General features: G+C 39.2%; 1 protein-coding gene across 2 annotated transcripts in view; it reads right to left on the reverse strand.

The window, feature by feature from the left end:
- Window positions 1–17,488, reverse strand: part of rho-5 (rhomboid-5) — a 120,030-nt gene that overhangs the window by 87,279 nt on the left and 15,263 nt on the right. For both annotated transcript variants that reach the window (XM_071656861.1, XM_071656862.1), the window contains exons 4-7: window positions 14,935–15,159; window positions 11,063–11,137; window positions 10,562–10,795; window positions 3,652–3,798 (exon numbers count right to left, since the gene is read on the reverse strand). In XM_071656861.1, coding sequence (XP_071512962.1) covers window positions 3,652–3,798; window positions 10,562–10,795; window positions 11,063–11,137; window positions 14,935–15,159 — 681 coding nt within the window. The remainder of the gene's footprint in view (window positions 1–3,651; window positions 3,799–10,561; window positions 10,796–11,062; window positions 11,138–14,934; window positions 15,160–17,488) is intronic.

A 17,488-nucleotide genomic window follows, 5' to 3' on the forward strand; every position in this document is an offset into this window, starting at 1 on the left:
CCAAAGTAATACCTACAGAAGAAGGAAAGTGAACCAACATTGCAGCATAGGGTTAAGTTTGCAAGTTAGCCAGGGACAGCTGATGAGATAGATAGCTTTCGTCTCAACTCTTGTCAAGTAAGGATGCAGAGCAAGAACCACCCCAAATGTGAAAGCAGTATACTCCATACAAGGACAAATCAATCCTTTGTGTAAACGGAGCAACAGTTCAATAGAGAAGTTTTAACATCTAAACAAGACACAAAGTTTATTAGAGGCAGACTTAGCTATTCCTGTAATGTGGAGTTTCCAAGAAACAGTGAATGTTACAGTAACCTGTAACTAATGCCCCAAAGCTCTTTCTTCTGCTACCTCCAAACTTGAACTAATGCCTCGAAGCTCTTAATTCTGCTATCTCCAGAGTCTCAAAAACACTACTTAACTATCACTTACTCAGACACTTAGAATCCCATTCCCTTCTTGAAGATCCACAACACCAATTTCAAAACACTTGGTCTAACTGTGATCTCTCCTATATGACACCTCTGGTCCTTCCCTCTCAGGATTCTGGTGAAATGTTTGTCGAGGTCCTCAACTTAAGAGCATTTGATGTAGTGCGCCATAAGTCATTTGTTCCTAAAACTCCTTCCTTTGGTTTTTCTGCTTCCCCTTCAGTCATTCCACTACATAGCCTTTGATTGATCAACTTCCCCTTCTATCCCATCAACACTGGTGTTCCAGGTTTTGTCTTTTCCTTTTCTAATTAAATGATCTTCTCTCTTAAACTTCTAGCCTTATTTATTCTTATGCTGATGCTTCCACTTCACACACTTCAATTTCCTTCCCTTCCTTCTCCAAATACTTGTTCTCTTTCTTGTATTAATCATATTTCTTCTCTCAATTTAGACCGTCCAGCATCTCTAAGACTCATTAATTTTCCTCTTTTCAGTTTCTATCAATCTATCTATATATATCTGATAACCATTCCCTTTGGGATCTCCCACAAAGGGGTGGCCACGGCAAAAGAGTCTCCATAACTATTGAACTACACTGCAGCTTCTTAGACTTTAGTGCCCACCCTTAACAGGTCATTGGAAGAGCGCTACACTAGAGCAGCGTTTTAAGAGGCTCGTACCAACTACTTCTGCCTAAAGAGTCTACTTAATATTCTTGTCTAAAGTTCCAACCTACTACTTCTACCAAGCACTCCCAGCTAATGCTTCTACCTACAACTTCTACCTAACATTCGCACAATACTACTCCTATCTATTGCTCCTACCATTTCGCCAAAAGGCAGGGCTAGTGCAAAGCACTCATAAAGGAAAATCTAGTGTTGCAAAGTATGAGATGTGTGAGTTAAGCATTGTCAAGTGAAATATGTGACAAGACTCTAGATTTGTGGACAGAATGCCAGCAGTCCACAAGTTGGTGAGGCAGAAAGGAAAGTGCAACTTGACAATCACTGATGTGCTGGCTCACTAAACAGCCGTTTCAGTTTCAAACCACCATGCTCAACACTGTAACATAAACTTGTAGGGAATAACCATTCTATCCCAGAAACCCCACATCAACAACATCAAAAAGTCTGCTTTTCGAAAGCTGGGGACGTTGTATAGATGCAGTTATGATTTCACTTGTGAGCAGCTATTTCATATCCACAGAGTGGAATCAAATGCCCTCCATCTTATTAATTCTTTAGGGGTCAAATCTCTTCAACCATTCCTTCCTCTATACTGCAAAACCACTGCTCTGCCTCAGTTCTATATGTATTATCTTAAACAATGTTCTCAGAAGCCATCTGCATGCGTCCCAACCTGAAGGCTAGAACTGGGAAGTGATTCCCTCACTTTCAAAGTGGAGAATGGCCACTGGAGGACTGACCATTACGATACCTCCTTCACTCAAAGAGCTAAATTGTGGAATTTTCTTCCCCCTTCATGTTTACTTCTTCCTATAATCTTTCTACCTTTAAGAGTTCAATCTACAAACAACTGCAGAGCCTTGATTAACTCCTATTCTCTTTTTCTCTCACTTAAAAGAAATGGGGAAGGGGAGAAGCTATCAACAGATAAAGCTTCACACACCATTCCAAGGATTCCCTTGACCACTTCATATGCCCTGGTTCAGCTCACTGACAGCAGGTTAAGCCCTATATACCATCATGCTCTAATTTTCTCTATCCTGTGTATGCCCTTCTCCCTCCTGCATGCTTATATACCATGATAACTCGAAGTCTCTTTCAGTCCATCCCTCCACTTTCTTCTCAACCTCCCTCTCCCTCTTGCATCCTCCACTTCTGACATGTATATCATCTTAGTCTCTCTTAACTCATCTTCTTCATATGTCCAAAAAGCTTCAGCACACATTGTTCAGCCCTCTCAATAATACTCCACTTATAACCACATCTCTCTTCTTTTACAATCATTTATCATGTAAAACCAAGATCCTTTCTCCATGGATTCTGCAGCTTTAAGGCTGCACTATAATCAGTGTAATGAAAATGTGAATTCCTCTGGAGTGAGACACATTTTTGATGAGATTGTAATCTAATGAAACAACCATGTATTAGGTGACTTTTCACCCATGGTACATCCACAAGCATGTGCAGTCCAGTAAAATTCTTACACCACACAATGTCCTCAGGTATATTACAACAAATCATTTCTCATTAGTATTTAAGGCTGAAAACTTGCACCCATACAGCACCGTGGGAAATACTGTACCATCAAAACATACACATCATAGCCCTCACAGACAAAGACCTCCCCTTCCACAAACTCCTAAATGCACCAAGGATGTTACCCCTCACTCACCCCAAAGTTCACTGTAGCTCCCATGGTTCCATCTGCCACCATGTCCACTCACAAGCACTCCATATTCTCCATGTTCTCTCCCTTCTAACTCACATAATCCAATCCACTGCCCCTAACCACTTTGGTAAACCTTATAAAGTTACTTTTAATCACATGAACTCTCAAACTTTTTCCTTCACATACTCTTCCAGACTCAAACATCTGCTTCTGCAGTTTCTCAGAAATCTGCCCTAAGAGCTGTATCATCTACAGACATAAACTGACTCACTTCCAAATTCCCCCTCAAGACAAGAACAGTATAACAGCAATATATACAGCCAATGAATTATTGTGGCCTACTACACACACATAATGGGCATATTATGTAAGTGTAGGTGTGAATCGAGACATTACTCCCAGCTAATAATTGAATACTCAATGCAAAATGAAAAAAATAAATGCTTATACTAGCTTGCACACCCATGTTCACAGGGACACCGGATATGGGTTAAGGAAGACTATGAGTGAATCAAGAGGCTGTGTACACTTCATTCATATACTGGAAATGGGAATGGAGTTTAAGATGATATACAGATCAAAAGCTCATACTGTGATATAATATATGAATTATGTTCATTCTGTCTCCAAAAACTACCAGTTATCCACAGTATTTCATAAAAACATTTTTTTGCTTCACACAAAGAAATTAGAAAAAAAAAATCTTCAAAGGCTAAAAGGCCAAAACATTTACCCAATTTTGCTGTTATATGTAAAGATTGAATCAAAATAATTTCTTTGTTCTTTTAAAAGATCAACAGATGAATCTTATAATTTTCTAATATGGGACAAGGTAAAACTCTTAAACTGAACATAAACTAACCTGTCCTGACTGCTGCTTGAGAGTAAAACCCTGAGGAGCCAAGCCATAACACATGATAGAAAGCAGAAGGATGAAAACTTGTACGGTTGTGACCCACCACGTGAAGTATGGCCGATAGTCATTCATCTCATCTAATTGTTTCTTCACCTGTTCCAATATGAAAAAAAGATGCATGAAACATATAGTACAATAAAGCATAAGGCAGACTGTGGAAGAGGTTGTAAGGTCACTAATGGCATATAATACTGTATCCATAATAATTCTCCTCTTTGTACATTTTGCACCACTCACTTACAGTCTCAATAATAACATTTTGCACCACTCACTTACAGTCTCAATAATACACCCCAATTCATATGGATGAGTGAATGAAGACTAAATGAAAAAAAATCTATCGAGAGTCTTTTCATCCAAAAGAGCTGTGGGGATGTAAGAATAGAAATTTGCAGATTTCACTGATTGACATTACAATGAAAAGTATAAACTTATGCTCAATTCAAATACACTGGCACTGCAGGGGCTAATATGGAACTAGAGAGTACTTGTCTATGCGAGGCAAACCAAAGACAACAGGTGTGGTTACTGTCATCAGTTTGCCCTTCCTGGCTTAAAAGTGCAGATTTTGATATGTGAAAAACCATTACTCTACCGTAGACAGAGCCCTCAGAGCATCTGAGACAGCAGTTGCGGGTATGGGATGGAAATGCCATTTCATCCCAAACAAATGGGAGTATCCACATGGGTCTAACCTCCACCAGCATTTTAATAACTGTAAGGCTAAATGAGGCTTACTCATAAAAAACAATAACTATAGCATATTTCACTACAGTCTGTGATGTCATGGCATGATGGTGAGCTGGCAGCAAGCTGACATCCAACTCTCCCTTCCCAACTTACGGAACATGTGTCTTGAGCCTGTTACTGTCAAGTTTCAAGACAAGGTGAGAAGGGAATGATAGATAGAAAAATAAAAGAATACTCATTGGGCTTTAACTAAATTAGAAGATTAGTTTTCATATTTCAAAACTCACAGACAAAGATCAATGAGCTTTTCACAACATATCCACATTCAGGAGGGAGGAAATTGAGAGAGACCTATGGGGAAAAAACTACACTAAAGTACCTTACAGTGGTGACAACAACCTGACCTTCACTCAGGATCATACCGCTGCCAAATACTCCAGTTCCGTCACCTTTTCCAGTCTTTCTCCACAACCAGGAAAAGGTGTAAACCATACGTGATAGCTGGTTATCATCATCATCATCATCTAAGTCTCACAAAATCTATTCTATTTATGGAGTAGTATAGAGGGGACTGTATGAAAGTCTACCACTTTCTCATCGTGTAATCTATGGGTAACTTTAGTCTGAGTAGAATTATTTGATTTGCAGGTGACACACTAACTACAAACATCATAACTGAGTAGGGGAAACAGTGATTCCTTCAAATGCAGACAGAAAAATTAAGAATGTAACGTAAACCATACTTCGTCTTAAGTCATCCTGCATAACTTATGTCGTCAGATTGTAAGAGGTTAAAACCTCATTTTCATCTGAAAGTTCAAGACAGGTTCATGAAACTTTTATACCTTACAGAAATCATTGAAAACATCTACACGAAAACTGACTTGTACATCCTCGCTTAAGACATCTCAAAAAGGCTTTCTTGTGATGCTTATCAATCATTCTGCATCCTCTTTCTAACTTCTATACACCTGATGGCATGTATAAAAATATCATCTAAACACAGAAACATAACATAGATTTCCTGAACCCAAGGCTTCCTTACTGCATAAACAGAAAGATTTATAAAAAGGTTGAAGAACAGAAAAGTTCTTACTGTTTTGCCAAAGTGAGGCTACTTCTTCTTTCCAATATTTCTTTCCTAAGAGGATTTTGCAAATTGTTTATGTGTAGGGCCAGAAGCTTTTCCTAATCATTCTTACTTAAGATTATTCATCAAGGAACATAAGTTCCTTAACCTTTTGGTAAGGCAAATGCAATAATTTTTTCAGGCACACGGAGGCAACATTTTCAAAGTATTAAACAAAATTCTGTAGTCTATTCAGAAGCATAACATTCTGACTTAAATGTTAAACAACTCAACCTGCTGAGTCACAGTTTATGAGAGCTGCATGCTCATTAGCATATATTTCATCATGGTGATTCAGGTACTCCAAAAGTATTTTCAAGCATACCAAGTGAGTTTTAAGGTAGTTTTGTAACTGTCTTTGTCATAAATAAAGATGATTAATATTAAATGTCTTAACATCAAACATCTATTACCTTGTATGATTGACAAAGCAACAAAAATTATTACATAACCCCCTAAGGGTTAATTCTGATATAAACCTCACCCAAAACTCATTGCATATCTCATAAAGAAAACTGAAAAAAAGACATTCACATCACTAGTTGTCTAACCATCTTCTTTGAGTCTGCTACTTGGTGACTAGTTACGAAAAACTTCCTTCTTTCTTTTCTTTCATACTATTCGCCATTTCCCACGTCAGCGAGGTAGCGTTAAGAACAGAGGACTGGGCCTCTGAGGAAACATCCTCATCCAGCCCCCTTCTCTGTTCCTTCCTTTGGGGAAAAAAAAAAAAAAAAAAGTAAAGTCTTGCCATAATTTGCTCAAATGTGGACTTATCAAATAGTCTGAAAAATGTCCTTTCTAAAAACTAGCAAAAAGAAGAACCTATGCTCAAATATCCCTTGGATTCTAAAACGACAATGACTTGCGACAGCTTATCACAAACTACAAATTTTCTCTCCCAACGAAAACCATTAGTCTGACAAGTTAAGGATATGTAAACATTTTTCCCATAAATTTGCTATGTCTTCATTTGAGGTTTCTGGTACCTCCCAAAAAATAAGTCCAGTTTACAAATGACCCTCTTAGCAGTGAAACTTCACTTTAACCCTGAGTGATGGATGGGGAAAAGGAGAGCCAAAACACAAGGCAAGCTAGGCTCCCTGTAGACTGATTTCCAATTCTACTATGTTACTAAACAGACACTTTTCTCATGGTAAAATACCCAGAATAACTTACAGAGCACTCATGCTAGAGGCCTTATCATCCATACCAAGATATCAAGTAAATCCTTTGATTCTGAAACCTACAGCCAAACCATACTGCTTCAAAAATTAAGAAATCTGGAGTCTTACCACAGTCCCTGGAAAAGGACACTCCAGAGGTATGTTAGGAAGAATTACAAGCCCTCAGATGACAAAACTTGTTACATCTAATCCAGGTGAAGCTGATATCCCTTCCACTCCCAACTAAAGAAAGGTTTGTAGGACAAAGAGTGGGCTGCATAACAACTGCCCATGCCAGGACTGAACCCTGTACAGGAGACGAGAAGTATGTACAGTTACTGATAACACCACCAGGTTGCTTCAGTTCATCAGCTGATGAAAGGAATACTGATTTGTTGAAGCTGCAGGAATCCCATAAAAGGAGATCTTGGGTTACATAAAGTAACAACAATATATTACCTCTGAGGCTGGGGGAAAGAAGAATAAAATCCGTCTTTTTCCTGCACACTACAGAAGGTGACTAAGAGGGGCAAGAGCAGAAGGCTGGAACTCCTCCCCTACGGCAAAAGCTTTATAAATGGGAAAATTGATGGCATCACGAGAGGACTTCTTTTCAAAGGCTCAGCCATTTGTTCCTATTGCTCTCTCCCTAAAAAGCAAAAAGTATATCGCCCTTGTAGAGAAGCAAATGAAACTAAAAAGAATACTCAAATTACAGAGGAATAAATCTACTGAGCATTCCTGGTAAGGTGTATGAGAGACTGGAGATTGAGAGGAATGTGGCATGCACAGGCTACTTGACTATGGAAGATGCAGAGGTTGTGTGAACCAGGTGCCTACTATGAAGAATTTGTGAGAGGAATACTTGGAGAAAGTAAATTGTACATATTTGACATTTATAGATCTGAAGAAAACATACGAAAGAGATAACAGAGAGGCTTTGTGGAAGGTGCTTCAAATATAATAAGTAAATGGAAAGTTACTAAATGCAGAGAAAGTTTTCATCAAGTAAGTATGGTGTGTAAGAATGAAGAGGAAGGGAGGAAGGTGAGTATTTCCCAGTGAAGGTGGGTCTGCATTATAGATGTGTCATGTCATCATGATTATCTAATCTGTTTGTGGATGGGGTGGGGGTGTAGCTGGACTCTGCATGATTGAAGCTAAACCATGAGTGAATAGTCACCTTTGGCAAGGCTGTATCATCACCAGTTGGTGAGAGTACAGTCTCGTCAAAGAATTTCTTGAGTCAAAGGAGTCCATCCTGTTCCTGTTACTGGGAGTAGCATAGCCTTGAAGCTGCAGGAGCCTCTGGATAAGGGGTTCTTCAAGTCCTGGGGATGTATTAAAAGTAAAAATGGATGGGGTGGTGATGGAGGTGAATGCAAGGGTTTTAAAGCAAAGAGTGGTCTACTGTATACTTAGGCCATCGTGGTATGGGAGGTGAATCAGTTACGTCTAAATATGACACAGGTCTGGGGGCAAACTCCAGAAGTTTGTGAAAGAGCTTGGAAAAGTATCTGAAAGAAAAAAGCTGTGGGTAAAGGTGAACATAAGTAAGGCAATGAGGTCCTGCGCGGTAATGAGAATCTGAATAGGGATAACCTGGAGGAAAAAGAATGCTTTAGGTACCTGGGAATAGACATAGCAGTGGATGGAACCAAACAAGTTGAAGTGAGTAACAAGGTGAGAGATTCAGTGTCTGAGTTTGACAGAGTGTGAAAGAAGGAAGCTGAGAGTTAATATAAATAAAAACAAGATTATTGGGTTTAGTAGGTTAGTTGGGATGTGAGTCTGATCGAGAAAATTGGAGGAAGTGGAGAGTTTTAAATACCTGAGAGTGGACAAAGGTAGTAAATGGAACCACTGAAATGAAAGTAAGTCATAAGGTGGGTGAAGGGGCAAAGGTTCTGGGAGCACTGTAGAATGTACGGAAGGAGAGGTTGTTATCTGGATGGGTGAAAATGGATATGCTTGAAGTTAAAGCGGTCCCAATGTTGTATGGATACGAGGCTTGGGCTAAAGGTGAGAATGTGTAGAGGAGGGTGGATGTGCTAGAAATGTTTGAAGACAATATTTGGTTTAAGGTGGTTTGACTGAGTAAGTAATAAAAGGGTAACAGAGAAGTGTGGTAATAAAAAGAGTGAAGTTGTGAGAGTTGAAGAAGAAAGAGTGAAGTTGTGAGAGCTGAAGAAGTCTGCTGAAATAGTCTGGACCTCTGGAGAAGATGAGAAAGGAGATTGACAGAGGAGATATACATATCAGAAATGAAGAGAACTAGGAGGAGGAGGAGACTAAAACTGGAAATGGAAGGATATTGTGAAAAAGATTTTGAGTGCTTAGGGTCTGAATATGCAGGAGGGTGAAAGGCGCATACAAGGAGGAGTAAATTGGAGAAATATGGTATACAAAGGGCAACATGCTGTCAATGTACTGAACCATGGCATATGAAGCAGCCAAGAGAAACCACAGAAAGGTCTATGTAGCTTGGTTGTAATTGGGGTGCTGTGGTTTCAGTGTAATACACATGTCAGCTAAGGTATAAATCAACATCAAGGATATGTACAAAGTAAACACCCTTGTAACACCTGTGGCAGCAGATATAGAGAAACAAAAGGATTCCTTGGTTTCCTATACATATAATTCACCTGCTCCATCTTAAGCTATGCTTCACCTGTTTGATCATCCAGCCTGCCAAAATCAATCATAACAAAGCTGTAATCAACACATGACCATGTGCTCAAAGCAATTATCAGCTGCCTTGTAACCACAGACATTCAACAACCGTACAAAGAAACAAAAATTCTTCCAATACAATCTCACTCTAATATACTCAACATTCAGCTCTTTGCACATGCACTACACCTTGCCCATGTAAACCAATCCAAAACAAACAACATGCTAAGTGCAAACAATAAGCTCACCACTGCTTCAGCAACCAAAATTTTCAGATCTTCCCCCTCCTTATCTATCTATCTCTGAAGCCTGTTCACACCTGGAACTTCCTCAAGGAGGTGGCCACAGCAATAGTCTCCATAACTAGTGAACTCCAGTGCAGCTTCTTAGCCTTTTGTGCCTCATCTTTAACAGGCCACTGACAGACTGCAACTATAATGCAATATTTGCAGAGGCTCCTGCCTAATGTTCAACTGAGTATTAGCACCTAATGCTTCCCCAACAAACACAACATGGACAAAACATTACAGAAGCCCCATAAAAGTGATCCTGGGCTTATATAAGAATAATCATAGCAAGACATTTTCCAAGGGGATATGGGAGAAACAATATGACTAATGTATCTCTTGGAAGGTGATAAAGAGGGGCAGGATTGGCAAGATGGAAATTCTCCCCTCTTGTATTATCATTTGCTAAATGTGGGATCAGAAAAAGGAAGGACTTTTCTCCATACAACCAGTCATGTGTTCCTGATGTTACCTTGCTTAGGTGGGAAAGGTGAGTTTCAAAAAAGAAAAGAAAATGGATTACTACATTTTATAACTAATACATTCAGAAGGGTGAGAGGCATGCATCAGATAGAACGTATTGGACTAATGTAATATACAGGAGGCAACATGCTGTAAATAGGCTGAACCAGCAAAAAGCAATGATGGTAAATCATAGGATAGCCTATTGGGCTTTATTGTGGATGAAAGGCTGTTTTTTGTGCATTTTACATGACAGATATAGGGAGGATGTATGCAATGAGAATGCTGTATGTCTGTTCCTAACACTTCCTTCCTCAGGTGGTGAAGCAATTATGTAAAAAGGGAATAGATAAAAAAGGGAATGAATAATGTACACAGGCTTATGTGAAATATTGTAATCTCATCCTTGTTGAGAAGAGACAAATATATGTTAAGTTCCACATACTTACATCCTTTTCTCTTCTAAGACTCTCCTTGAATGTTCGTCTAAAAATTCTACCAGCAATTCCACTGCCATATTGTCTTCGATCAGAATTATCGAAACAGCTATCCAAAATTCGATTCCATATACGTGAGCGACCAATGTGAGCACTCGACCGTCCACTGGCATCAACTGAATCTGATACCTGAATGGCCGGTCTCTGCCACTCTTGAACACTTGGGTGGTACCTTCCTCCTCCAACCTGAATAGAAAAAAATGTTTTATAAAAATCTAGTCATAAATCATTTTCTAAAGAATCTTATTCACATGTATTCATTACTAAGATATAGCATAATCCAACTAATATACAGGCCATCATCTAAATTATAAAACTAAAAGCCATCTCTGAGCACCCCTTTATAATCTAGATCTAATATCCCTTTTAGCATCAACAGTTAATCATATTGTCAAAAAAATACAGCAGTGTTTACTAAGTACACATGATTATGTGCAGCACTGAAAAACTAACTTCTTTACTAGTATCGTAGCTACTGGGGCCAGTCACTGCTTCTGGACTTCCTGCAACCTTACTGTCAAAAAACACCTGCAAGAAAAGCAAGTACAACATTAATACACTTCACACATCAAAAATACTAATATATCACTCACATTTATTGTACTTGATCGTTGTCTCCCATGTTAATGAGGTAGTGCCACGAAACAGATGAAGAAAGACCCATCCATTCATTTACAAACATATATACACATGCAGACTTCACAGCGACTTAAATCCAAATGTTTAAAATTCTGAAGAGGTTCGATAAGGTAAACCACAAGCATCTTTTTGAAATACAAGAAAATGCGGTTACTAGGACAAATGGAATAAAACTCTAAAGCTAAACGATGTAGCACAGATGTGGGAAAAATTTCTTTTCCTATAGGTGTGTTGAGCACTGGAATAAGTTACCGTCAGACGTAGTGAATGCTAAAACTCAAAATACTCTTCAAAAGGCATTTAGACAAATATTTCATAAATTCTGGTATACTCTGAGAAAAATGCAGCAGTGGGGAGTCGACAATGGCTTAAAAACTACTAAACAGAATTACATTTTTTTGTCAAGTTATATCTTATTTTTTTATTTTTTTTTTTTCAGAAAACCCAGTCATGGGCCAATAAGGCCTCCTGCTCTCTTGTCTTTTTTGTGTAAAATTCTCATGTAAACCTTGCAACACATATTTTCCTCAAACATTTCATTTCCGACACATCCATCCTCCTCTGTACAACCCCATGCCTCCCAACCATATAACACCCGAGTTGCATCTTCTATTCCTTTAAACATACCCATTTCTGCTCTCCAAGATAACATTCTCCCTTTCCACACATTCTTGATCGTTCCCAGAACCTTCATCACCTTCCCCATTCTATGACACTTCTGCTTCCATGGTTCCATTCACTGCCAAGTCCACTCTCAGATATCTGCAACACTTTACTTCCTCCAATTTTTCTTCAACACTTTACTTCCTCCAATTTTTCTTCATTCAAACTTATATCCCAACAAACTTGTCCCTCAACCCTGCTTAAGGTTAAAAGATCACCGCTTAGTAGAGTATAGTAAATCAGAAGAATAACGGTGGTGCCAAAAACCAACCACATCATTAAACAGGACAGTCATAAAAATACTACACAAAATCCACTCTGAAACAATAGCTCACCCACATTTCACTGCTACAGACATTCAGAATGCAAGCAAAACCCAAATAATCCTCAGCAACTGGTTCTGACAACACATCACACTTCCATATGAAAAACTTCAACCCATCTGCAATCCATGCAACCACAGTTATTTTCAACAGCTGCCTACACAACAAAATCCCAAATATTTGTAAATCCGCCAACGCAGTACCCATTGTGAAACCCTGCAAACCTCTGAACTTCTCTAACATCAATTTTCAAACTTACTGAAAACCTAATTCACATCAGAATCAAGCAAAATGCTGCACTCACATACACAACAAGGTTTCAAACTTAATTGCCCGATCACTCCACTAACACACCACACACTGACCTCACACAACATATCCTAGATGGCTTCAACCAAACACAACCCAACTCTTGCAATTTACTAGCAGTAGATGGTAGGCAGCCAAGGACCAGGAAGGTATAATACCAGTACTATCCACTTGTATATCAAAAGAGTTAGTGAAGGCTGCATAGCAAGCCAGCACTTCAGTAGCTGTCAAGTTGCACTCCTCTGACACGTAGATATCATTATTACCTTTTTTTTGCCTCATCCACAAGTGGACTAATGGGATTCCGTCAACAAACATACAATCTCTCCTCGTCACACATAACACTGAACACTTAACTCACACAGATCATCCTTCCTAACTAGATTTTCCTGTGGTGAGCAACATGTCAAACACTGCCTTTAGGCAAAACGGTAGGAGCAATAGATAGAAGCAGTAGGTACAAGCACTCGGTAGAAACATTAGAGCAGTAGGAAGGAGCATTAGGAAGAAGTTGTAGGTAGGAACATTAGGCAGAATCATTAGGCAAAAGTAGTCAGTAGGAACATTAGGTAGGAGCCTCTGCAAACACTGCGCTATGCTTGCCCTCAGCAAGCAACTTGTTAAGGCTGAGGCACTAAAGGCTATGAAGCAGCACGAGAGTTCACTAGTTATGGAAACTCTATTGCTGTGGCCACCCCCATGAGGTTGTTCCAGAAGAGAACAGGCTTTAGAGATATAGAAAAGAACAGAAAAAATATCAGCAAAGCATAAAACACTTTCCAATAACACACTCTTACACAAAAGATACTTGACAATATCCTTCCCAAACAAGACAAGTAGTAGTTAACCTAATTCATAATTGATCACCATGCAAAATCATCCAGAAAGATCTTTCAAAAACCTTTAAATTCAACAAAGGGTTGCTCGAGAGCAGCAGTTCTTTCTCCAACCTTCTTCAATCTTTTCCTTAAAGAACTTCCATCACCTTTGGAAGATCAAAGTTACAAACCCTCTCACACAAGAATGACATCACAATCACGTCATAACTTCATTATGCTACTCAAGCAACAACAAACATGAAACACTGCACCACAAAATTAGAACACTAACACACTCAAAGCAGAATATTTACATCCCTACAGAAATCCACTATCACCCTCTTAACCCTGAACAAACATGAATTTAACTTGCACTTTACTTTCAACACCACAAACATAAGCTAAAGAGAACAAACAAACTAAATGCCCTCAGACCACTTACCAGCACTAGTTCTGAACAAGGAAAAGAATCCTTAGTATCCTCTACAAACAGTTCATCCGCACCACCTTAAACTACGCTTCACCTGCCTGGTCATCCACCCTGTCAAAAGCAAACATAACAAAACTGCAAACCACACAAAACACATCTCGCAAAACAATCATTGACAGCCTGGCAAGCATAAAACAGTGAGCACCTCCACAACATAACAAAAATACTTCAAATACAATCTCACTTCAGTATAATCAACTCTCAATTCTCTGCAAAAGCACAAGGCCCCATCCATCCATACCACTCCCCAACCAATAAATCTATCCCTAAGTGGATATGAAAAAATCACTTCTGCTAATATACTGCACCCTCCCTTAAAAAAAATTCCGAAAACATATACACAAAGTAATGAATCGATAAGCATTAACAATCAACCACCCTCCCAACCCAGTCTTAAACTCCACTCCAGCACACATACACCCATCTGAAACTACACTCAACTGGCACATAAAAAGTTACACTTTTTCATCTGCATTCATTATACCATTCATCTGTACAATATCATAAACACAACTTCAACATATCACTTCTATACTGAAAACTTCTATACCTTCAAACAGGCTCATCTCTGTCCTCACAGACGGTTACTTCTCTTTCCGCTCATTCCTTAATGATCCCAGGACCTTCGTCCCCTCACCCACTATATGACACTTCACTTCACATGATTCCATTCACTGCCATGGCCACTCCCAAGCATCTAAACCACTTCACTTCCTCCAAGCTTTCTCCACCCTATCTCACACCCCAACTGACCTGTCTTCCAAGTGATAAACCTAATAGCCTTGCTTTTACTTATAATTACTCTCAACTTCTATATTCAAACACTCCCAAACTCAGGAACCAACTTTTGCAGTTTTTCAGTTGAATCTGGTGGTGGACTGGAATATCAACTACAAACTAGTGATCTCTATCTTCTGACCATAACATATCAACACAAGACTAACTTCTGTCATATACAACTTACATACTCTCCTTTTCAATTTTCTCTTTTTATGCACTATCCCAAAGTCTTTCACCATAAAATATTTGTCTGAAAATATTCAGACAAAATTAAGTACAGAACATCTTGCACATTTGGCTAACCTCATCTGAAAGCGACTCCACAGTATAATGATCAGCAGGTGGGGTTGGGCGCATGGTTGCTGCAGTTGTGGTGGTGGTGGTGGTGGCAGTTGTGGTGGGTGATACATCTGGCTCATCGAACACATCGTCCGCGGCAGACATGGATGATGGAGCATAACTGCGACTTTTAGACCGGCCGCCAGCTGTACCTGAGATTTGACTTTTGGCTCTCCGTTTTGCAACCGTCTGGAAAGAAACAAAGAATTAATTCCAAGGTAATCAACATTTTCATAGTATATTATCCACTTCCTTTATGTAGCAAATAAACAAGCAAAATCTATCATCATATATTGAGGAACGTTACTGGATCTTTACACCTTGAAGGTACTAGGATGGTTAGGAGCCAAATTATGTGGGAAAAAAATGAGACAAGAAATCACTGCCTTCCACTGAATATCACCGATTTCATTTGTGCTCAAGATCACCACAAAGCTGTTCTTCATTAAGTCAAGCACACCTTCATAAAAAGTGTAAAATTCTAATCTTTTTTTTACTGAAAAATCTCTTTGGTCCTTAACAAAAAACATCTCCAATACCTCATGTAATTCAACCTTCAAACCTCTCTTCCAACATGATCAATCTACAGGCACCTCTCCCACTAATACAGCTGCTTTATTTGAAACCTAATTTTGCTCTACTTCACCTCTGGGTGATTCTGCTCATAATCCTCAACTCCAATTTCCTCGCACAAACCTTATGTCATTTCCTACATTTTCATCAAGAAAGATCCTCTAAATACTTTCAAAGCTCTAGGTGGACAAGATGTATGGCCCTTATGGCATGTTCCCTCAAGACCTAATGGTGTGTGCCTCTGAATAAGCTTCAATCCTTGCTAATCTGTTTCAACTCTTGCCTAAAACCCAGGCTCTCCCTGTCCTAAACGCAAGCTTTGATGTAACCCATTCCTAACAAAGGAGAACACTACAACCCCACTATCACCTTATTGCTCTTATTTCTGTTATCTCCAGAGTCATCAAAACTCTTCTTAGCTCTCATTTTCTTAAACATTTAGAATCCCATTCTCTTTTCTCTCATCACTAATATGGATTTCAAAGTGCCAAGTCTACTGGCACTCTCTTCCTGTATGTGACTTGCCTCTGGTCCTCCTCACTGGGATTTTGGTGAAACTTTTGTCATAGCCCTTGACATTTCCAAAGCATTTGACAAAGCATGGAGCAAGTCTCAGCTTTTTAAATTCCCTTCCTATGGTTTTTCTGCTACCTGTTCCCTAGTGCCACTTTCATAGCAACTGATGGACTGACTTCCCCTCCTATCCTATGAAGCACTGTATTCCTCAGGGTCTTATTCTACAGCTTACTCACTTTTTTCTCTCTACAAATGATACACTTCTCATTCTACATCCCTTCCCTCCTTCTAACACTCATTCTCTCTCATACTGATAATATTTCCTTTCTCAATTCCAACCTGGGCAGCAACTCAGAATGAGGAGGCAGTACTCATTGAAGCTATCAATGATAAATACAATTTCTCCCTACATCTCAAAGTCATTTGTTTCCTTCTATTCTAGTTCAAAACACCACAGCTCTGTCCCACAATAACATAACATTATGGGCATAACCATATCTTCCACATAACTGGCATAACTGGTAGACTCCAAAGCTGCTTCTTAGACTTTTGTGCCTAACCCTTGACAGGCCACTGGCAGAGGATAACTCTAGCGCAGCGTTTCCAGAGACAGTGAGGCTCCAAAATTGTCCGGAAAAAAATAGCACACCTCAACTGTTTGTCTGTAATTAAAAGGAAAACTACCACTACTATTGTTGTGATGGCGTTGGGTAACATCTCCCTCTTTAGTTCTAATCCTAAGGGTGTAATGATGAGGTTACCACGAGAAGGCAGGGTGAGACTTGGATACTCTAGAAAACTAGAGTACCGCCATGAGATACTGAAATGTGAAACTTTTCCCAATTCTGAGCCTACCACTGTAGCAGCACCTCCTAACCTTACTGGTTACAATATTGCCACTGCACTATTCATCTAAAAGAGAAATGCACCTCCTAACCTCACTGGTTACAATACTGCCCCTGCACTATTTATCTATAAGAGAAATAAAGAAAAGCAATGTTACATAAAAGCTGTCATAAAATATCTCATCTTAATTCTATTACCACAATAACATTCTGAGACAATGACCCTCCATTAGTAGGTAGCTAGTAGTTTTGAACTGCTGAGTCAATTTTTCTTCAACCATAGAAACAGATATCTAAATTCATATAGTCAGTATCCAAGAAATGCTTTCTTTTCTCTCTTTCATACTATTCGCCATTTCCCGTGTTAGCGAGGTAGCATTAAGAAGAGAGGACTGAGCCTTTGAGGGAATATCCTCATGTGACCCCCTCCCTGTTCCTACCTATGAAATTACTATGTAAACAGCTTCCCAATAACATAAAATTCAAATGTTTATATGGTTCTAATGCTAGCTATATTTTCCACAGGCCAATTCAGAACATGACAGCTCTGAAGTCCTATCAGCAAAAGAAGCTTCAAGCAGGCT

This window comes from Panulirus ornatus, chromosome 63 (genome assembly GCF_036320965.1).
Source record: "Panulirus ornatus isolate Po-2019 chromosome 63, ASM3632096v1, whole genome shotgun sequence".
Taxonomy (NCBI): Eukaryota; Metazoa; Arthropoda; class Malacostraca; order Decapoda; family Palinuridae; genus Panulirus; species Panulirus ornatus.